The sequence below is a fragment of the Acromyrmex echinatior genome, chromosome 3 (genome assembly GCF_024713525.1).
Source record: "Acromyrmex echinatior isolate Ae372 chromosome 3, ASM2471352v2, whole genome shotgun sequence".
In the NCBI taxonomy this organism is placed as follows: domain Eukaryota; kingdom Metazoa; phylum Arthropoda; class Insecta; order Hymenoptera; family Formicidae; genus Acromyrmex; species Acromyrmex echinatior.
The window spans coordinates 10,600,393-10,623,360 of record NC_141854.1 but is presented as its reverse complement, the minus strand read 5'-3'; the positions used below and the strand labels follow the sequence as shown (position 1 = coordinate 10,623,360).

At 29.8% G+C, this 22,968-nt stretch overlaps 4 protein-coding genes across 7 annotated transcripts; 3 read left to right on the top strand and 1 right to left on the bottom strand.

The window, feature by feature from the left end:
• The first annotated feature begins 266 nt into the window (after positions 1 to 266).
• On the top strand, positions 267 to 7,431 carry LOC105153097 (F-box only protein 21). Of its 2 annotated transcripts, XM_011067747.2 has the most exons (9): positions 267 to 587; positions 2,870 to 3,139; positions 3,215 to 3,662; positions 4,296 to 4,426; positions 4,922 to 5,072; positions 5,260 to 5,466; positions 5,889 to 5,969; positions 6,617 to 6,869; positions 6,970 to 7,431. In XM_011067747.2, the coding sequence occupies exons 1-9, from the start codon at positions 430 to 432 to the stop codon at positions 7,119 to 7,121; spliced, it is 1,851 nt and encodes a 616-aa protein (XP_011066049.1). In that variant the 5' UTR covers positions 267 to 429; the 3' UTR covers positions 7,122 to 7,431. The 2 variants fall into 2 exon arrangements, with proteins under 2 accessions (XP_011066049.1, XP_011066041.1); XM_011067739.2 differs by lacking the exon at positions 6,970 to 7,431 and having other exon boundaries at positions 6,723 to 6,861.
• A 147-nt stretch (positions 7,432 to 7,578) lies between these two features.
• Positions 7,579 to 10,259, top strand: LOC105153089 (sentrin-specific protease 8). The gene is made up of 2 exons (XM_011067727.2): positions 7,579 to 8,143; positions 9,304 to 10,259. Exon 2 carries the CDS (start codon positions 9,308 to 9,310, stop codon positions 10,016 to 10,018), a length of 711 nt encoding a protein of 236 aa, XP_011066029.1. The 5' UTR covers positions 7,579 to 8,143; positions 9,304 to 9,307; the 3' UTR covers positions 10,019 to 10,259.
• On the bottom strand, positions 9,951 to 22,828 carry Hao (Hydroxyacid oxidase). Its single transcript, XM_011067715.2, has 9 exons — positions 22,571 to 22,828; positions 21,517 to 21,680; positions 20,979 to 21,130; positions 12,709 to 12,964; positions 12,126 to 12,254; positions 11,744 to 11,876; positions 11,503 to 11,619; positions 11,251 to 11,362; positions 9,951 to 11,168 (listed from the first exon to the last, which is right to left on the bottom strand). Exons 1-9 carry the CDS (start codon positions 22,688 to 22,690, stop codon positions 11,101 to 11,103), a joined length of 1,251 nt encoding a protein of 416 aa, XP_011066017.1. The 5' UTR covers positions 22,691 to 22,828; the 3' UTR covers positions 9,951 to 11,100.
• Positions 14,856 to 21,821, top strand: LOC105153065 (N-acetylgalactosaminyltransferase 6). 3 transcript variants are annotated; one of them, XM_087404674.1, is made up of 4 exons: positions 14,856 to 15,003; positions 15,059 to 15,300; positions 15,490 to 15,704; positions 17,629 to 21,821. In XM_087404674.1, the coding sequence occupies exons 3-4, from the start codon at positions 15,522 to 15,524 to the stop codon at positions 19,255 to 19,257; spliced, it is 1,812 nt and encodes a 603-aa protein (XP_087260800.1). In that variant the 5' UTR covers positions 14,856 to 15,003; positions 15,059 to 15,300; positions 15,490 to 15,521; the 3' UTR covers positions 19,258 to 21,821. The 3 variants fall into 3 exon arrangements, with proteins under 3 accessions (XP_087260800.1, XP_087260799.1, XP_087260801.1); XM_087404673.1 differs by having other exon boundaries at positions 15,480 to 15,704; XM_087404675.1 differs by having other exon boundaries at positions 15,376 to 15,704.
• Positions 22,829 to 22,968: the final 140 nt, after the last annotated feature.

Sequence of the window (22,968 nt, the reverse complement as noted above, 5' to 3'; positions counted from 1 at the left end):
TGCTTTTTATTAATTCGGTTCGCGTTGCATGAAATCTCCAAATATTTTTGCACTTAAAATGAGATTGATATACAATATATTGTATTTTGCCTTGAAAAGAGAGAAAGCAAAGATGTCGAGTGCCAAAAGTGCAAGCAACGCGAACAGAGATCGGTTTTCTGTGGCTGAATTAGTGTACACTTTTGGAACTTAAAGTGAGATAGATACGTTTGATATTTGTTTAAAGCGAGAAAGAGAATTCTAGAACCAGAGAGATGCAGGAACAGGAAACTGACCACAGATCTATTGTGTTTCCGGCTTAAGAATGCGGAGGTTGGCAACACTGCTTTAGATATAGAACAGAAGTGGAAGTTCTTGAGAAGAAAAAGACGACACATCCATTGCGGTTTTGATGCGGATTATAATTTCTTACATGTCGAATTGTTTGCAATGGCGACGATAAAGAATCTGTCCAATGAGGTAATCTACATCATCTTACAACAAGAAGATATTAGCTTCAAGGATGTTTTGAACTTCGGTTTAACATGCCGACAATTTCTCAACGTAATTCACAACAACACGCTATGGCAAATAAAACTTTATAAAAGGTAACTTCGTCATTCTCTTGAAATTCTCATCACGATTTACTTAGATAAGTTTGTCTAAAACTGCGCAATTTATATCTTTTAATTTTATCAAAAAACTTTCTCTGGCAAATTGGCACAAATGGTAAAATGACGAATGCGAACCCAACGAATATGTCAATTTGTATTTGAAATTGTATTTGAAATTGATTATTCGTGAATTTCGTACGACTAGTTAATATTTCGAGCTGTTTCGAATTATCTGACGCTTTATTTGACATAAGAGTTCAATGAGAATCAGAGTCGAACAAAAATGTTGATATTTACATAATCGATTTTCTTCATGTTGACACTTGATTTCTTGTGTTTGTTTTAAATGATCATAACTTTTTTTATGAATATGTTCGGAGAGATTAAATATTTGGCGTTTTTCGTTTTCCAATTATTTTGTTATTATTATTTTGTCTTCAAGAATACAACAACTCCGATATTTCATATTTAATAAACAAATAAAAATTAAGATTAAGATAAAGTTAAAAACGAATGATTAACAGTTTAATGTTAATTCTACAATAAACCATTAGTCATAAATTAGAAATCAAAAGCTGAAAATAGTAAAAATTGACCAATCACAGTCATCAATTTTTAGCTTTTGACTTCTGATTTATGACTAATGGCTTATTATAGAAAGCCCATAACGTTTGTCCTATTTTACAAAAAAAAAAAACGAAATGAGAAAGTTGTTATCGATGAACTTTCTGAACTGGTGCACATGTTGCAATAAGATGAAGTGAAACTGAATCCTGATATGTTTGTCTACTTTAACTTATCGCACTGTGTAAACAAGAATGCATTAAAATAAACTGAAATTTTAATCCATTTAAATCCATTTGAATGCATACTTTTAGTATCATTCAAATGGATTTTTTAGCTTCATTTAGATGCAAAAACTTGTTTAATTGAGTTAAAAAATTACATTTCAGAATTTTGAATTAAACTGTATTCTCTCATAATATACTTAAAGAACTGAAATTTTTATTTATTTTGAAAAGCATAGAAATGTGCTTCATGCAATTTCCATAAATAAATAAGAATGCATTGGGATTAAAAAGAATTTATTTCAATGTTTGCAAATACATACTTTTTCGAATGTGAATTTATTTTAATCCATTTCAATCCATTCTCGTTTATAGGAACCATTTCAAAGAGTTTATCAAGGAAATAAATAGGAAATTTTCCACAAAAAGAAGAAATAAATGTTGAAATTAGAAGTTTAATATTTACTGCTTTACAATAGTTGGAGATTCTGTAATATGATTGGTTTATACATTCAGATCGAGTGAAGAATTAAGGGCAAGATTAATTATATTAAAGAATCTTACAACAGTTGCAAAGTTTTTTCTTCTGAATAACGGTCATGTAATCAAGGACAGATAATTTGGTTGATTTTAATAATTTAATGAAATAATTCAAATAAATATATAAATATAAAATGTAAATAAGGACTCTCAATCTTAAACAATAAAATATAAATAAGAGTTCAGATAAAACTAATGAGAGTCATACGTTGTTGTAAGAATGGAGAGATAGGAAAAGCAGATAATAATCCTCAGATGTTGATGGTTATCTTCAATTTATTTCGAACGTTTCAGCTCCTTTTGAGCTTGTTCTCAATGAAAGATCTGATGATTGTGTATTGGCTAAAGAAGATTCCAAAAGGAGCTGAAATGTTCGAAATAAATTGAAGATAATCAGCAACACCTGAGGATTATCTGCTTCTCTTATCTCTTTACTCTTACAACAGAGAGAGAATTTTATGATTCTCATTAGCCTTATCTGAATTATTTAAATTTAAATCTCTTATTTAAATTTTAATAATTTAGTGATTATACATTTTTTAAATAACTGAAAAATGCATGCAAATGAATGCAAATGAACTCTGAATTTGCATAGTGAACGGTTCTTTTAAAAGCTAAACATAGATTCTGAATTGTAATTGTTTTTATATGATTAAAATATTCTTTTTGCAATAATTAATAGAAATAAAGAATTTTATCTACAATGAATACAAATAAAATAATGAATTTTATATTCAATACGAATAATGACAGATTTATTTATAACGAGTATACAAATTTGATGTATTTCGCACTATTTATTACAGAATAATAATTTTAGTTTTAGTTTTAATTGTTACTCTGTACAACTTTTTTTTAAATTTATAATTTTTTAATGATATGTGCAAATTCTATAAATGACTTACTTAAAATTTTTGAAAATAACGAAGTATTTCTGGTTAATGCTAGATGGCCTAACATGAAAAGAATTTATGACAAACTGAAGATACAAAAAAAATGCATAAATTTTAAAGATGATGTAAAAGCAAGCATAACATGTAGAAATAAATTACGGAGTCACTTGTCGCTAATGTCCGAGAGATTCTTTCAAAAGGACAATTTTTCCGAAAGTGACTTGGAATATTTCGATGCACTATTCTGTCCAAATATGGGCGCTCACAGTATGAATTACTATTTTCTTAAGGATGAAATGATGCATCTGATTACAATGTCGCCACTGTAAGATTTATTAAATTATTAATATTGTAGACATGTATGGATTAATTGTACAATTAATGTACATGTATTTTTCAGATTACCTGATTGTAATTTAACACATAAATATTACAGCAAAATACTTCTTCAATATTTACAACAGCGTCATACAAAGGATGTATGGCAGGAATTTATAAGTTATCCCAAAGAACAGCAACTTCTAGAAAAGGCAGCTACTATTGTAGCACAATGGTATCAACCTCAAAAACATATCTTTTATTTTGATATAGAAGCATCGCTAGATAATATTGCACAATTGGTATTAAAGCGTCTTAAAAAGGTATATTGTGACCATCCGATATTCTCAACGTCCGCAAAGCAATTTTCTTTTTGGAAAAATAACAACGTTAACGACAATCAATGGAGCAAAGAGGAAGAAAAACAGATAATAAATATGCTTCAAACAGTTTTATTTGATGAATTAGGTTTCTCTGGAGCTTTAGCTTCAGACCTTTTATATAAACTGGAGGACATTCTTATAGATTGCGTAAGATATAGATTATTGATATATTACAATATTATAGATGATATATTACAATTACATCATAAGCACATTTTTATATTCATATTTTGTTATTTATATTATTATGTATATTGTTACGTTATTATAAAAATGTAAAGTGTCAATATCTTTCTATATATACAGGATGTCCCAAATTTCACGTAACATCCATTAGCAGATTTTTCACCAGAAATCATTTCAAGACGAAAATTCTAATATCAAAATGTCGAGACAACAATTTTTAAATGAAAAGAATTTAAATTTAGCCAATTTAACTGTTCGAAATTCGCATTAGGCATAGCACGTTGTACAACAGTTAAGATATTTTCAAACATCAATTCTGTTTTACCTTTCTAAACAACTTTACTACTGTACGATGTGCCATGCCTGATCACATGAATTTCAAGTTCTGTTGGCTGGATTTAAATTCTTTTCATTTAAAAACTACTGTAATCTTAATATTTTAGTGTTAGGATTTTCATCTCGAAATTATCTCAAGAATCTGCTATTAATGGGCATCGCAAAGTCTAGGACATTCTTTTACACACTCACGCGCGCGCGCGTGCGCGCACACACACACACACACACACACAGAGTAATGTAATTTGTAATACTTAGGTTTTAGAAAACAAAGTTGGTGATGCAGTATCTCTGGCAATAATATTCCAGAGTATAGCAAGGAGACTTGGCGTACGCTGTGATCTAGTAGCATTTCCTACTCACTTCTTTTTAAGTTGGAAACCAAAATCGTAAGTATAATTTAGAAGCATTTAATTTATCAGACTTATCATATATTTACATATTGATACAAAATAAATCATAAATCATAAATATGTTTTAAAATTTTGTGACCATATTCCTAAATAAAAAAAAAGAACAAATATTTCTATGAACACAAAGTCGCAAATGTTTCAAAATAACAGATAAAAATATTTGAAGTAATGCGCCAGTCATGTGTACGTCCACCTCAGGGATATATGGAAAATGATGAAAAACACTATTTCTTATAAACAAAATAATTTTGAAAAATTTCAAGTGTCATTTGATATTACCGTATTTGTATCCATTATTTCAACAATGAAGCATTTACGAACTAGTTTATAGGAACATTTGTTCTATATTTTTGTCCAGAAACATGTTCAAGATTTGTAAGACATTTTGCGCATATATCATATAGGCATATATATCTATATAAATGAATACATGCATATGTGAACTACATATTCTTTTTTTATTGTCTACAGTATTACAGAAAAATCTGAAGATGAAGAATATTTCTATATTGACATCTTGCATGGTGGAGCTATTGTGGGTAGAAACGATTGTCCCAAAACTCGTGGTAGAAGATGTCCCATCAAAAATTTTAATAAACACAATGAGATTAGTCCTACAGAGGTTGGTCATTATTTATATATCTTATTAAATTTAAAAATAAGTAGTAAAAATATAGATTAGTCACAGATAAACAACACGGAATAAATCAATAAAACATACGTTATATGTAAGAGAGAATTATATATGAAGAAATTAACTTTCCATTTGTTGCATTGCTAACTTAGTTTATATACATTTTCGTTTTAAGGTCGTGTTACGGATGATTTATCATTTACAAATGGTTAATCCTAACTACCAACATTATCAAGATAGAACTCTGCAAAAACGCTCATTGATGGAATTCCGCTATATGATAAACCCATACGATATAGACGAGATTCGAGCACTAGGTCATTTTTATATGCAAAATAAAATGAATTTATCAGGTCTCCTAATCTCACTACAAAAGATACTGGTATGTAAATTTAATTTATATATAAATCACATTCTCATAAAATTTCTCTTTTTTTTGCAAACTTGTTTTTTTCGCAATACGATAAGAATTGATTGTTTAATAGATAATATATTAGGTGTTGGAATTAATTCGTAGCGTTTTTTAATGAAAGAATGTTATTTATTTCACATGAGCATTAAAAAATACATTAATGAAAGTACTTCCCATCACTTGTAAAACGCTACGAATTAATTCCAACACCTAATAATAAAATATAAGAATGATTGCTAATATGAAAAAAATAAAATTTTTTTAAATTTCTTATATATTTGTTGTATAAGCAAACTTTGAGCTATGATACAATAATTTTCATATATTTGTACATTAATAAACAACTGTACAGAAAGTGTTTTGAAGTAAACTTTGTTTTTCTATATACGCAGGAAAGTAACAGAACATCTCTGGAAGTAATTCAAGCTAAAAGACTGCTAATTAAATTTAAACGTTATATGCGGAAAAAATATGTATGTATTTATGATAATTTATAATGAAAAATATGCAATTTACATATATAAAGCCTACTTTATACTTCGTGACATAATTCTATTTCTAATTTTATATATGAAATTATAAATATAATTATAAATGAGAAAGAAATTCTTGTATTAAAAAAAAGTTTTTCATTTATATTTATATTGATAAAATTCGTTTGTTTATTCGACAAGACGACTTATACATATATAAGTGCTTAGAAATTTTCAATTTTCATTACAGCAGATACAATTGATCAATCACAGGTATACTTACACTATATTTAATATCTTTTTTTATTTCTAAAAATAAAACATTATAATTATGATTCTGATAATTTACATATTTTCTGTATTACTCGATGCTTAAAATTTATAAATAAAATTTTGTCATGAATTATAAATTGTATAAAGTGAGCTTTAGATATAGTGCGTAATATGTTAATACTCACTGCAGTTATACTGAATGAATCAATGGATCAGTTCATTTCATGAATTGATTAAAATATCATATTAATTATTAATATAACTAATAATTGCAACTTGAATATGAAAACTAATTTGAAAACAGTAAAAGTTTACGAAGTAATAAATATATAAAAAAGATGTTAGTTAACATTGTGAGAGACCTACAATTTCAGCCACTTGAAAATAGATTGCAAGTAGACTTAAAGACAGGACATAATATAAAGTATGCAATTGGAATGATAGTGACTTCCAATCTATCAATCACGTATGCTCTTCCAGGCGTGATTATTGGTTGGTTTGGAATAGTCGAAACGACTTGTCGTGTACCTATGTATATACATGATCTGATTGAAGGATTTAACCTTAATCCTTCACAAACATTTTACCTTGTCCTCTGTGAACGTGGAAGTATATATTATCCCGAAGGTACAAACAGATTACTAGATGTGCTTGTGTATATACATGTACTTTTATGATGTCATTTATATGCGTATAAGTGCGATTTAAAAATATTTTTCTATTTTAGACTTTTTAAAGACATGTCCACCAAGATTGATTGAGCACAACGAGATTGGCCGATATTTTTGTAGATTTACAGGGTCCCATTATGTATCTAACGAAATGTTAAAAAGACAGTATATGTATAATGGCAGTATATACGTGTATAATCACTATTGAACTTGTTGTTCTCAGCAAGCTTTATTAGGTTCATTATCTACACCTTTAGTCTCTTTTTCCTAAAATATTGTTGTGATTAAAAATTGTAAAACACGCTACTTTTCATTGAACAAATCATTATATTTAAAACAATCTTATCAATAACTAATTAACCAAATTGCGATATTTTAGTCACTAAACGCTTATTTATATGGTGAAGAAATGTAGTACGAAGAGATTGTTTTAAAAATAAGAAAACTGTGATGAATTATTATAAAATAATATTTTTCTAAAGAATGTATATATTTTGTATAAGGAAAAAAAAATTAAACTTTTGCACATAAATATTTAATAAATATATATTTTATGTACGTCGCAAAGCGCGATTCACTTTTTATATTTAAAAGAATCTTATTAAAGTGATTTCGGCAAAACTTAACTTTAACGAAACTTAATCAACGATTAAGTTTCTTCCAGTTTTATGTTTATTTTGTACCAATTTAATTTCAGTTTAACTTGTTTTTTATCTTTTTGTTTTAAGAATTATTTAAAAAATAGGTAAAGTATGAAACTAAGATTAAAATTAATAGATACTGATAAATAATTAGTGTTTTTGATTAAAGTAAAGAATAAGTAGAAAATTATGATTTTCTAACTTACCGACAAAACTTAAAAATTAAAAAAAAAATTTACGCAAGATGATTTTTCTACTCGAAATAAATTCTACGTATGAGAATACATGAACATATGTACAAAATAACAGGAAAATCGAAAATAGTTTTCTAACGAGTGTTTAAATATCGTATCAAATCCATGATCACGTGATAAGAGAGGCAGCCATCAAAGCCATGACGTCAAAATGTATACAGTTCTAAAAACACCGTCATGATACTCGACAACACGCGTTATATCTTATATACAGAAGAAAATATAAATAATTCACACAGAGGATACGTATTTCTAGAAAAAAAAAGGTGAAAGAAGAAAAGATAGTACAATCCAAACGGGACAAGCATCCATAACGGAAGAAGAAACGAGCACTTGTGACTATCTCCTCTGTAACTTTATTCATTTTGATTCACGCATTTTGCCACACGTATATACCCAGATCTGTTGAAGCATGTTTTGTAAAGTTGTTTGATATAAATTATTTTGGTAAAATACCAGCAGAAATATAACAGGATCTGTGTAAAATATGATAATAGATAGATTGTATGAATCGAGTATAGAATCATTTCGTAATCATTAGCTGGCGATAGCCAAGTTACTCGAGATTTGATGGGTATTTATTAATTGTAATCTTCGAAAGTGTTCATACATTCTCTATACATTGCAAGAGTCTCAAAAATGAAATTTAAAAACTGCCTTTCCTGTTTTATTTATGTGCGGAAAGGTTTTTTTAATATATAATAAAGAAGGATCGAGAATAATTCAGGATATGATCAATGTGATGCTACAAATGGTTTAAAACGTTTTTATATTAGTCAATTTATAAAATTCTTTTTTTTGATTGGTCCATCAAACGCTTCAAAGTATTTGTAGCGAGACTTTGACTGTGGCCTCAGTCAGTCTTGCAAAGTTTCTTTGTAAATATATCTAAGTAGTGAATTGTATGCATCTTCGATCTCTCTTCGAGATTATATAATGCCTCCTTTAAAGTTTTAAACAATGAAAATTTTATCAATATCGATTTATTAAAGATCTGAAAATTAATATGGGAATAATAAATAACAGTCACAATTTAAGTTTTAATTATTTTATGCAATATATCCCAGGATTGAATGAATCATAAGTCACCGATGTTGAATAAAAAATAATATTCCATTTGAACGATTATAGAATGACAGATTCTGTTGGCAATCTGCTATCAGACTATTCTGGCAGAACATAAACTGTAATATACAAGTGTTCGTAATATGTCATTTGTTCTTTTTTAACATTCAAAATAACAAGAATATATAATACATCATGCGTGAAACAGAATATATATACATAGATATCAATTTCCCACAATATGTATTTTGTTTGAATCTTCTAGTGAATTGCTAGCGTACTTTGCTTAATGTTTTATTTATTATGATATATATAAGTTTGAGGATAAATAAATTTCTTTATTTCAGAATAAAATATTCAAGTTTATTTATTATCGTTACATTTTTCCAGATAAATATGTACATTAAATTTTATATTTCTCTGATTTTAGTACCATGCCGGTTTTGCCTGCAAATTCAAAGCACTTATCCCATGATGCTCATCCGACGAATCCATACAAGAATGATATTGTGTTAAGTTATCATGACTACTTACTCAGAACATCGGATGTTGCATTACTGGAGAGAAATGACTGGCTTAATGACATTATAATAGGATTCTATTTCGAATATCTGAATCAACAATATAGGAAGGATAATAAAAGCCAGTTATTATTTATCGGGCCTGAAGTAGCTCAGTTATTAAAGATGCAGGATTCTTCACAATATAATATATTTCTAGATCCTATTGAAGCTACAAATTATGATTTTATATTCTTCCCTCTTAATGACTGTGATAGCAACGAGGCAGGTGGTTCGCATTGGAGTTTATTAGTATATTCTCGTATGGAAAAAATGTGTTATCACTTCGATTCGTCAAGCGGTATTAATGGCTTCTCCGCGAAAAAGCTTGCACGGAAAGTGACAAAATATTTTCTTGAGAAACAGGAGAGAAAATATATTGAAATGGATTGTCCGCAACAAAATAATAACTACGATTGCGGTTTATATGTTTTATGTTTAGCAGATATAATATCTAGACATGCTATAAAAAATTCTAAAGTAAGCGATTGTGATTGTAGTATCATTCCAGAAATGGTTTCGAAAAAACGTAGCAATTTATTAAAATTAATTTATGATTTGAAAAGTACATCTAATAATGCATAGCAGAATCTAGCTACAATATGTGGTATTAGTGATTATAATTTACTTATATAACAAATTTTATTAATATTCTAAAGTACTAATATTCCTTAATTTTTTCTATTATTTTTTTTTTATATTTACTTATATCATATAATTATTTGACATTAGTATATCAAAAATACTTCAAATTTTTTCATAAAAGTTCATTCTCGTTTTAAATAAACAAAATTTCAAAATTTTATGTCATTTATCAAAAGAAAAAGATGTAACGATTTAAGTATCTCTCTGTATCTTAAAAGCGATTCTTTAAGATTAGGAAATGTTAAAATCTATTGTATCAACTATATCTATTGTATAAATAACATGCACAATATAAAATGCAATGTGATTAGTTGTTGAAGTCCATTTAATCAAATAATGACTAATTTGGACGAATGCAGTACAAAGTAACGCGTAACTATATAAAAGCGACTTATAATTAGTGAGAGATCCCAATCCGTATCTTATGTTTCGATTTACAAGAGATTGCTTAAAGAATTAAAAAAAAAAATATGAAGTGAATTGTAACCCGTTTTGGGAACAATAAAACTGATATATACAATACAAATGTGAAAGTTTTTATAATACATTATTGCAAACCTTAAAATTATACAAGAGTTTTATTTAAGCTTATAAGTCTAATACTAAAAAAAAAAGTAAATTAATATACTTAAGAGAGTAATGTGCATTATATACATATTTACTACACATATATATATATATATATATATATATATATATATATATATTTACTTTACAGAAAATATATAAAAGTGAAACAAATAATTAATAATTTTCTGAAATACAATCTTAACAAATACATTCTTAGTAACAAAAAATCATCAGTAAAACTAAAAATTTTATGTCGATATCCTTTGAACATATGTACATATGTATTTGTGGTAACGTTCCGTTTGACCATGTTGCGATTGACCACAATTATTCTAGTGCCTAGTTTTTTCGAGACAAACTGTATGAGTGGCTTGTGATCAATTACAAAGTAGTCAAACGACTCTCGCTCCATATTTGTACATATCTGTAACTACGTCTGATGTAAAATTAATTTATAGATGGCTATAGTAAGATGCATGAATTACCATATCCCGTGTAATATCTTTTACGGACTTGCAACCTAAAAGAAACATTGATTTGAAATATTTCTAAATTAATATAATCAATAAAACATTAATGTAAAAATATATGCATTATTTTACCAGTTAATGCGAATGCAGAATCAATTTCTTTTCTCATAAGTTCAAGAATCTCGTAAGCACCTTTCTCGCCATTATATGCCAAGCCCCATAGCATCGGTCTGCCAATAAATACCTGCAAAAAAAAACACGATCAACTAAATTTGGACAAACTATTTACATATCTATAATATTTTATTATAGTGTGTGTGCGTATGTATATATATATATATATATATATATATATATATATATATATATATGTTCAATGAATACCATTTTTGCACCCAATGCCAATGCTTTGAACACGTCAATGCCTTGCATCACTCCACCATCCATATAGATTTCAATTTTATCTCCTATGGCTTTGCTTATTTCAGGTAAAACTTCGATCTGTGAATACAATTATTTCAATAATTCACGTACCGTATATATAATACTATATAATCTTCTAAATGATTGTCTAATACTTTAAATTTTCAATATCGAAAGCTGTTTAAACAAGAAATGAACCAACCGTTGCTGGAACACTATCTATCTGACGCGCACCATGATTTGATACTATGATGGCATCAGCCCCATTTTCCACGGCTAAACATGCATCCTCTACTGTTAATATTCCTTTAAGAATTACCGGTAGTGTTGTAATTCTACGACAAATTTGATTCAAATCGATATTTGATTTGCTCGCTATATGGTAAAAGATTCATATAGTCAGACCTTGTACTTAAGGCTTCCTTAAATTTATTTTTAGATGCTCAATAGCCAATAAAATAATTCGTAGAGCATCTGAAGATAAATTTAAGGAAGCCTTAAATATAAGGCCTGACTGTAAATACGGGCATTACTGCTCCAAAATGTCAAGATAAGGAAGTTCACAAACAATGATATGTAGATACCTTTTAAGCCATTTTACGTCATCCCAGGAAAGAGATGTATCGAACAGTGCAGTAACATATTCGTTAAGACCAGAGCCAGTTTTCGTTGAATTTATTCGTTTCGATAAATCACCTTGGAAATTTGCGAATCTAAAGCAAAAATATAAAATTCTTTTTACCATATTATAAATTTCATTTAAATTTAAAATACATAATGTAGGGATTGACTAGGTATCTATTTCTCTCTCTCTCTCTCTCTCTCTCTCTCTCTCTCACATGTGTCTATTATCTATTTTAAATTCATAAAGTTAACTAATTTTTTGTATTTATAAACACACACACACACATACACACATATAGAAAAATAATCTTTTCTTGAATTAGCTTTGAAAAATAAAAAATGAAAAATACTTTTTTTTTATTTTATACATAGAACTCTTACAAATGCTGCCGTTAATTATCTCTTTGTATTCTTTACAGTTAATTATTATATTATTCTTAACAGCAATTTATTAACTCATCTGTTCATCTATGTATTTTTATATAAGTACATTTACTTTATTTAAGCATATTCACTATTTTCTATACACCTCTACATGCCTACCTCAAATGATTAGGCAGTGAAAATTTGTTTCTCAAATCGGCGCGTCGATCACCAAAAATTGGCGCATCGATGGTGAGAACCAGTGCTTTGAAACCAGCACGTTCGGCGCGTCTTATCAAATTTAAGGTAATATTCCTATCAGTATAAACATAGAGCTGGAGCCACTTTATACCCTTCGGTGCAGCTTCTGCCACTTCCTCTATACTGCTCGTGGCTATTGTCGAAAGAGTGAAAATTGTTCCTGCTGCTTGAGCAGCTATAAATAGATAAAAGTGACAAAACTATTTGTAGTAAAAAAAATTTAAATAATGTATCTATAATTAATTGAATAAAACTGTCCAAATATCTTATTATATATACATACATATATATATACACATAATTGTATATATTTATTATATATATAATAAAAATATCCGAATAATTTCATTCAATTCAGAAATTTTACTTTAAGTGATCTGCTGGTTGAATTATTGTCTTTTTCTAATCTTTAGAACTAGAAAAAGACGAAGAGTAAGTTGAACCGAGATTAAAGTTAATCTACATTGGTGGAAATGGGCATTAATCGATTAATAAGTTTATGTATGTGTGCGTGCGTACGTGCGTACGTGCGTACGTGCGTGCGTGTGTATGTGTGTGTATATATGAAAATTTAAATGATTAAATGAACCAGCAGAAGCTTAAAGCAAAAAATTTCTAACTATAATAAATTATAATTCATTATTCTTAAGCTAATATTTCTTCCATATATTGAACAACAAAACACTAAGACTAATTCTACAACGTGCTTTTTGTTTCCTATTTCTTGCTGTTTATTTCTGTCTCTTGTCTTATTGACCAAAAAGGCAAGAGACAAACAGAGACAAACAGCAAGAAACAGGAAACAAAGAACACATTGTAGAATTAGCCTAATAGTTCTATCCGCGTATATTATAATAAATTATAATACACTGATATGTATTATTAGACACATATTAATAAAATAGTGCTATTAAATGTCTCGTCAAAATGTATGTCAACTATTTAATTAGTACACATATTTTATATGTATGATTTTAAATTGTCGAAAGAAGGATCAAAATTAATTAACAATTACATAAAATTTTTAAACGTCTTATATCTTTTAACAAAAATGATGTCACGACGAAAATAATACAATACAAAAGAATTGCGTACGTTTAATTGTTACTTCCATATGTATCTTTCACAAGATCTGCTGCATGAGTTACGAATAATACAGATAATGATAGGTTACGCATGTTGCAAAAACAGGTCGCATGACGTAATCTTACAGGTGAAATCGAGATTTACAATACTAGTATTATAGTTGGAATAGTGCAACGATATAACGCGCTATAATTTCAATAGCAAAAAATACAGAGCGATGTGACGTCGCAAATTACCGTTGTAGAAACTAAATCAAGGTAAAATTAATAAGATTATATCCAATTAACAACGACATTTCTAATCAAAGTTAACTTTTCAAAATTCAACTTTAGAAATAATTTTAAACAAACAATATCAAAGGTTTGGATCTTCCTCGAAGATGACTTCGACTTCAGTTAACTTATAATTAATCGAAAATTAATTTTAAACTGCAATTATATTATATATATATTATATGGTATTCATCTTTTATAAGCATGAAAATAAAATTATTCATTTTTGCTGCTTGAAACATGAAAAAAAGGATCAGAGAATAGTTAGAGAGGCAAGCAATTCCGCCAATAAAATTAAATACAATTAAGTTAATTGATAATTACAGTTTTACAAAACAATGTCAGCAATATTTTGTTAGCTTGAATTGTAACTTAAATTGTGGTTTAAAAAAAACGAAATATGTAAATAATTCTGTTGATTAAATTAATTGCCAATTAATTCAATTAATGAATAATTTTTTGTAACAATAGAAGTATACATTTTTGCTCGAAGCAATGAAAAAAAAACTAAAAGGTAATAAATTATATAGTAATTAGAAATTTTTCTTCGAGCGATTATTTCATCAGTTGAATTAACAATCAATTAAATTAATCATTTCATCGAAGTTATTTCTTTTTAGCAAAAGACTATACACTTATATAAATGATCTTCTTAAAATTCATATTCTTATTATTTCTTATTTAAAAAAAATTTACATTTGTGCATAGGATTATGCAAGAACAATTAAAATTTCGATCAATGCTAATCGAAGAATCGTTAAGTTCGCACAAGCGGCAAGAGATGGGCGGATAGGCGAGATCGCGCGGGCGGATAGAAAAAAACAAGTTTCCTTGGCGAAGTTTCTCTCTCACGAAGGTAATCTCCCACCCCTCTAATATATCGGTCATCGTGCAGCAATTGCAACTTGCAGCAAGTGGCAGTTCATGGCAGTCGTGCGTGTCGTTTGTTGCATCGATCCTTTATGCTTTCGCCGGATCGTCAGGCGGGAGTCGAATTAGTCGAGTACAGTCGAGTAAAGTCAATAGATACAACTCGTTACTCGAGATCTCCCGGTCGCCGCGCAGCGGCGATGACGGACAACGCATCCGTCTATTCACGCTGCGAGACCCTCCTGCGTCTGCCACGTTCACGCGACGAGATAAGTCATAAGAGGTGAGGTTAATGTCTATATTTATAATCAGACCGGTCAGACCTTATATTTAAGACCTTCCTTAAATTTATCTTTAGATGCTCGGTAGCCAGTAAAATAATTCATAGAGCGCAACTGAAGATAAATTTAAGGAAACCTTAAATATAAGGCCTGACTATGAATACGAGCATTGTACCCGTAGTCTTCGTTAGGGAGGCTCGCGAGACATGATCCTCTCGCGAAGATGAGGCGAAACGTAATCAGCCTGGTTAAGTTCCTCCTTCTGGCGGCGTTCACTGTGTTCCTGACCGTCGTGGTGTTCCACTACGCGCGATTACCCAACCGTCGAATCTCGACGTCACTCGACACCCTGGCGGCGGCAGTGGTGGACGACGGCAATCGAGGGAACGATGAGCATTTACGTCAGGTACAAACGGGAAGCTAAATTCCGCATCAGAAGGTCGATTAATTGTGTATTTTAAAACGAGAAAAGTTATAAAGTGAGCAAAGATGTTAACTAAATGTTGATTAATAGAATTATAAGTATTCCAATAAATTCGCTCACTTTATTCTTTTTATCTTGTTTCAAGATAGACAATCAACCCCCAGATCAAACTTCATCCAATAGATAGTAGACATGAATCAATATTTATAATGAAGTTATCTATAGTAAAGTTTGTTGTTGAAAACTTAAGCAAGCTAGGTGCATCTGTTACAAATTTTGTTGATAGAAATGCTAGCAGCAACATAACAAATTCTAGAATAATCTATAAATATGACAAGATAAAGATGATAATAGAAATCTATTGATAGAATATGAAATCTTATGACAGAATTTGCGATTTTGTAAACATTTAATGATTTTATAATTGAGATAGTAAATCTGTCAGACATTTTTTAAAGTGTTTGCTACAAATTTTTTTTATAGACTGCCAATAGAAACACATCTGTTTAATGGAGTGCTGTTTAATGGAAAGATAACAGAATTCTGATTACTATGATCAGAATTTTTAACCAGAAATTTTTCTCAGAATTGATTGCAAAAATCAAGCAGAATTTATCATTTCTTCATCTTTTAAATATCCCATGATCTATCAAAAACAGATTTTATCAACTATCTATTACAAATTTTGTTGGCAGAATGTCAATAGAAACATTACAAGACCTATTAACAAAATAGTGACAGTAGTAATGATAGTAGATAAATTACATAAACCAAACAGAATCTGTCATTTCGTAACCATTTCATATTTAATTAATTTAAGCCAAATTTGTTAAGAACAAATTTTACAATGTCTATAAATTATGTTAATAGAATATTAACAGAAACTAAAATCTTTACAGAATGTAGTGACTGATTGAATGGCAAAATCTGTTTAATTGGTATTCAAATGTACTAAAAATAAATTAGCTATACATTTATCACATTTTATATTGATAAAATGTAATAATAGATTGGTCATAATTATAAATTGCAGAAACTGAGAAAAATGTAGAATTTTCTATATATTGATTTAAGAAGAATGCACTTTGTAATCATTTAAAGAATATGTTTCAATTGAGTGATCAAAAAATGACAGATTCTATTCGGTTTTTCTGCTGACAAACCGTTGTCAGATTATGTCGGCAGGTTCTGCTGACAAAACAGAGTTTAATATAAATATAATTGCTGCCAATTTGCCATAATATTCTGCACAAATCTAGTAATAATTGCATACTATTATCTAACATTTTTGCTTACGGAGAAATGGAACTCGGTATGACATTTCATTGAATTCAATTTCTATTGCGAAAAAAAAGTCGCAACAGGATAAATCTTGCGCCAGATGTTAAACGAGAGAGAATTAGAACCGTTGTAACTTCGTTGAGTTCAATTTCCTGCTGACACGGTAAAAGAATGCTTACTTGAATTATTGTATTTATAATTAATACGCGTTTATGGCTTCAGCAGTCGAAGCATTAGATATACCGGATCTTATGAGTTCATCTTATGCACATGCATACCTAAAAACCTACTTTTCTCATGTGCACATAACAGTTAGTAAACGAGTTTTACTTGCACTTCTTTTGCATTTCTAACGATCAGGAATATACCAACACGATTACATGCTCAAGTCAGGTGGTTCGTTAGTTTTTTTTACGGTCGCAAATATGTCATTGTCGATTTTGTATTATGTATTCATATATCATCACCATCGATTATTTTATAATATAGTAATAATACTGTCTAATGTGAAAAATAAATTGTTTTTCAAAATTTATCTTGTTTCTGTAAGCTTTTCTATAAACAAGCCTACAAAAATAGACAAGAGCTCATCATTCCTGATTATTAATAGCAACGTATTTTACAGGATTTGGACGACAAAATTGATTGGCATGATTACAAGAAAATTCAGGAAGAGGAAAAACGTACGGGGATAGGAGAACATGGAAAACCAGCCTTTCTTTCTCCATCCCTCGACGTGCTAAAAGAAAAATTGTATCAAGTAAATGGATTCAATGCAGCAGTCAGTGATGAGATATCAATGAATCGTTCAGTACCTGACATTCGTCATCCAGATTGTAGAAAGAAAAAATATTTGAAGAACCTGGATCCCATTTCTGTGATAGTGTCCTTCCACAACGAGCATTTCAGCACGCTACTACGAACTTGCTGGAGCGTGGTTAATCGGTCGCCGCCTTCCCTTTTAGAAGAGATTATATTGGTCGACGACGCCAGCACGAAAATAGAGTTAAAAAAGAAACTAGATGATTACGTTGCCCAACACTTGCCGAAGGTATCGATCGTACGATTATCAAAACGCTCGGGATTGATCAGAGGCCGATTGGCGGGTGCGAAGAAGGCAAGAGCGAAGGTTCTCGTGTTCCTGGACTCTCACAGCGAAGCCAATGTGAATTGGTTGCCGCCGTTGTTAGAACCTATTGCGCAAAATTACAAAACTTGTGTTTGTCCGTTCATTGATGTGATAGCTTATGAGACTTTTGAATATATAGCGCAAGATGAAGGCTCCCGAGGAGCATTTGACTGGGAGTTGTATTACAAGCGGCTTCCATTACTTCCGGAAGATTTGAAGAGACCTACAGAGCCGTTCAAAAGTCCTATAATGGCGGGCGGTCTGTTTGCAATCAGCGCCAAATTCTTCTGGGAATTGGGCGGTTACGATCCAGGCTTGGATATATGGGGTGGCGAACAATATGAGCTGTCCTTTAAAATCTGGCAATGCGGCGGTCAAATGTATGATGCACCGTGCTCCAGAGTTGGTCATGTCTATCGTAAATTCCCACCATTCCCTAATCCCGGCCGCGGTGACTTTCTGGGAAAGAACTTCAAAAGAGTTGCTGAGGTATGGATGGACGAATATGCGGAATATCTCTACAAGAGACGACCGCACTTGCGGACATTGGATCCGGGAGATTTGTCGGAGCAAAAGGCCTTGCGCAAGAAATTGCACTGTAAACCCTTTAATTGGTTCATGAAGAACATAGCCTTCGACCTCGTGGAAGTGTATCCACCTATAGAGCCAGACGATTTCGCTTACGGAGAGATTAGAAACATGGGCGTGACCGAACTATGTTTGGACTCGAAGAAGCGGAAGAGAGACGAGCTTGTCGTGGTGGACACCTGCATGAAAGACGATCAAAAAGTATCGGGTGAACAAGAATTCCGATTGACTTGGCATAAGGATATCAGACCGAAAGATCGCACGGAATGCTTAGATGTATCCAAAGGCGAAGAGAAAGCACCAGTGAACTTGTATCCTTGTCATGGGAAACAAGGCAATCAGTTATGGCGTTATGATGTTGAAAAGCAGTGGCTGCAGCATGGTTACTCGTCTAGATGCCTAGATACCGACCCGAGCAGTAAAAGAGTGTTTGTGACTATATGCGACAAATCATCACCCACTCAGAAATGGCGGATAGAACAAGTTAATATGAAGGCAATCAATAATTGGGAGAACATAGGACCCAAGCTCAAGTGAACTCTCTTCCTTAGTACTGCCATAATGTTTCTTGAACAGTAGGCTCGCGCCGAATTCCTGTTTGTTATAAGCCCATTTCCGTCAATGTAGATTAACTTCCATTTAACTTACTTTTTATCTTTTTCTATTTCTAAGAATTAGAAATAGATAAAAAATAAATTAAACTGAGATTAAAGTTATCTACATTGCGCATTGATAGAAATGGATCATAGAACTCTAAGAAGTTTTTTATTCCTGGTTACTAGTCACATCGCAAATTCCAAGTTGAACAACATATTGAACTTGTATTAATAAGCAACGAAAAGTAAGACTCGATCAACGCGCAATAATTTGCACATAGCACAAGGCGAAATTTTCGTTCTTTGAATGTGCAATTTTCCCGAATAACAAGCGGTCTTCATATCGGCGGATGTGTCTATACATATCGCATAAGCGCTCTATCGTGCCTTACATCACATAGCCATACGGTACGATAATGATCTTAGCATTTAAGTTTCCCTTTCGCTCAAATTAATATTACGGTAAAGATTATAATCTTTTCAAACGCTGCTTAGCAGCATGACTAAGCAGGACTGATATTATTTTATTTGTATTGTAATGAAAATTTTTTTCATTAAAACAGAATTTTCTTTAACGAATCAAGTTTTAAAGTCTATCGAGAAATCATGAATACAATTTATGCAGTATGAATCACATAAAGTGTTACAAACTATTTTTTTCTTATTAATTATCAGAAATTATACTAAAATTTTGTGATTTCTTAAGATCTTTATTTTTTTATATGGCGCATAAAAAAAGTTTTATGAACACAAAATTCCTCTTTATCCCTAAATATTTCTGAAAAATAGCTTATAGTATATGTGACACATATCTTGTATAATAGTTTTAATTATTCATTGAATTCATTCCATTGTCATTAACCAATATAAGTATTATGAACTATACTTTAATAGATAAAATTGTTTAAAAAAAAATAATGAAAAATAATGAAAGGAAAGATATATAAAATCGCTTTCCGTTTTCAATACATAAGTAAATTATAGAATAACTTCAAATATAAAGTATATAATTTTTTTCTTATAATATGCAGATATAAATAAATTATAAAATAAATAACAATATACATTTTTTATATTAATCCTAGATTCTTTCATAATATAACTTTTCTTTGAAATATATTGTATTAAGTAGGAAAAGTCTAAAAATACATATTACCACGTAATATATTGTCTTAAAAATTCTGTTGTATTCTAGTTAAATATAGAAAAAAACATGAGTTTCTTAAAAGTTATTCTATGATATACTCGAAAAATCAAAGCTGTATAAATGGAGCGTTTCATGGAGTTAGTAATTATATATATATATATATAAGAAATGATTACATTTGGAGCATTTATTCTTTATATTAATCAGTATATTCGTTTATGTTTGAGCGCGAATCTTTGACAATTATGGAATGAATGTTAAAGAAGTATTGTTAACTGTCTGTGATCGTTGGTGTGTTTGGACTAATCTTTGATTATTATTATAGCATATTTATATGATTTAATATACACGTTTGTATTAAAAAAGATCCTTATATATTTTACAATAAACGTAACATACCAATCTAATAATAAAAAGTATAGTACAATAAAATTATAGTTCTAATTAAGCAGCAACCTCAAGCGTCAATATCTCAATATATTATATAAGAAATATTTCGCAAAACGTTTACTTACCCCTTGCATTGGCGCACTCTCCATCAGGATGTGCCATACGTTGCATTGCGGTAGGTGCAACTCCCAAGGGCATTGAGACTTTGTAACCCAACACCGTCGTGCTTATATCTCTTTCGGACACGTTTCGCAAAAATCTGGGACGTATCCTGTAACTGCAAAAATGATCAAAAATTAGGACAGTCATATTTTTAGTCGCTAATCTATATGAAGAATATATTAATATCTTATCTTTCAGTTCCATGTATTAATTGAGGAATCGTATACGTACAATATTATACAATATAAATATCTAGAAAAATAGTAATACCTTTTCAGATCAAATATTTCATATTAAACTTATTATTTATTTCTTATTTCTCTCTTTTTCTTTCTAAAAATCTTTTCTACTTCTTTACTTATAACACAAATAAGCGAATAAGACCATATTTGATCAATAATATTTTTGTTGGAATTGGAAATTCAAAATTTGTGTTAATCGTTTTTCAGCTGATTTCCACTTACTATTGTCTTTAAGTTTAGATTAGATAGATTACATTACTTTTTAAAAGCTTCCCTATTCCATTTTGCGCTATATTCTTCTCCTGCGCCGCCTTTATAGTAGTCCCTTATGGAAGGAGTCAAATGTTCCAGAGCATGCTTCTCATAGTCTTCGATACACACATATGCTGCCATCCTATCGCCCCAAGAATTAATAATTGCAGTCTGTAATGAAAATATTGTTATATATGTATTTTAATTTATCTTGGAAATGAACTATAAGAACATTTATAATAAATCTGATCGAGAAGAGGCCATGTAAGTTGACTCACCGATTTCAATAAAGATTTTTTTGTCAGTTGTAAATTTTATTAACTTCTTTGCCAATTCTGGGAGTATTGAATGATTTTACATAAAAACTTTATTTAACGAAAATACTTGCAAAATTTTTATTAGTGAATCAATCATGATTTCCTTTTATTAAATTCATTATACATTTTTCTAGTGTTTTCTAGCATTTTATTCTCGAGTCTTCCCTTACAAAATATGTTCTTATAATTTGCATTATAACGTTTTAAAAACGTTTCATATTTGCCAATTGATAATATAATAGTAGATAATGTTTATAATATGATAATAGATAATGACATAATATTGCTACGAATATGCAGCGATATCATAACATGTATAAGTGACGTTATATGTAACAGAAGCGCATTATGTAATTCAAACAGTAATAATAAATAAACACATAATTTCAATAAAGCGTAAAAAGGCTTATACTAGATCAAAAATATATGCTCTTATTTTCTAATTTAAAATGAAAATTTCCAAGATAACCCGAAGAGCTTTGTATTAAGATAAATTAATATTTTATAATATAATAACATATAGGTAATTTTTTTTCTACAATGTCATATAATTGCGACAAGTCTCCGCTTGACAGAATATAATGATCTTATTACACGATTAAAGTTGTAATTTTATTGATAACGCAAATAGAACAATTTTACCAATAATGCAATATACAGCGAAACTAATAGTAACTCGAAAAAATTTTAGATGAAATGCTCGAAAATTCGCGTAAATGAAAGAGAATAAAAAGATAGACTTACCAGCTGGATGGCTCGTTGTTCACTTTTGCTCGTCTCGATCGTTAACAAACGTCTGACTATATTCCTCGATAATTCCTCGCCGATAGCGCCATGGAAAAATTTTGTCAACAGATAAAACATTCTTAAATCATCACGGGTTGTTTTTATCTATCTTCGCAATGCGATGAATATATCAACTGTCTTCTCATGAAGGATAAATTGATGTAACAAACATAAATAAATGGTACTCCAAGGAATGTGGCAGTTTTATTGAATTATATATTTTGCCATTGTATGTTTTTTATCTTTAATGGATTATTATATTAGATGTCGTGGAACGATTTGTCGTTTTTTTCAAGAGATATTTATAGGAGAAAAAACGACATGAACTAGCATAATGTATGTCGTATAATTTACAT

Coding starts and splice junctions, on each gene's coding strand:
- LOC105153097 (XM_011067747.2), top strand. CDS start 430: ATGGCGACGATAAAGAATCTGTCCAATGAGGTAATCTACATCATCTTA. Junction 5,970..6,616: donor GTTATATGCGGAAAAAATAT/GTATGTATTTAT, acceptor CTACAATTTCAG/CCACTTGAAAATAGATTGCA. Junction 6,870..6,969: donor AAGTATATATTATCCCGAAG/GTACAAACAGAT, acceptor TTTCTATTTTAG/ACTTTTTAAAGACATGTCCA.
- LOC105153089 (XM_011067727.2), top strand. CDS start 9,308: ATGCCGGTTTTGCCTGCAAATTCAAAGCACTTATCCCATGATGCTCAT.
- LOC105153065 (XM_087404674.1), top strand. CDS start 15,522: ATGAGGCGAAACGTAATCAGCCTGGTTAAGTTCCTCCTTCTGGCGGCG. Junction 15,705..17,628: donor ACGATGAGCATTTACGTCAG/GTACAAACGGGA, acceptor CGTATTTTACAG/GATTTGGACGACAAAATTGA.
- Hao (XM_011067715.2), bottom strand. CDS start 22,690: ATGTTTTATCTGTTGACAAAATTTTTCCATGGCGCTATCGGCGAGGAA. Junction 12,965..20,978: donor AGAGTGCGCCAATGCAAGGG/GTAAGTAAACGT, acceptor ATCTATTTATAG/CTGCTCAAGCAGCAGGAACA. Junction 11,363..11,502: donor TGGCATTGGGTGCAAAAATG/GTATTCATTGAA, acceptor TTTTTTTTGCAG/GTATTTATTGGCAGACCGAT.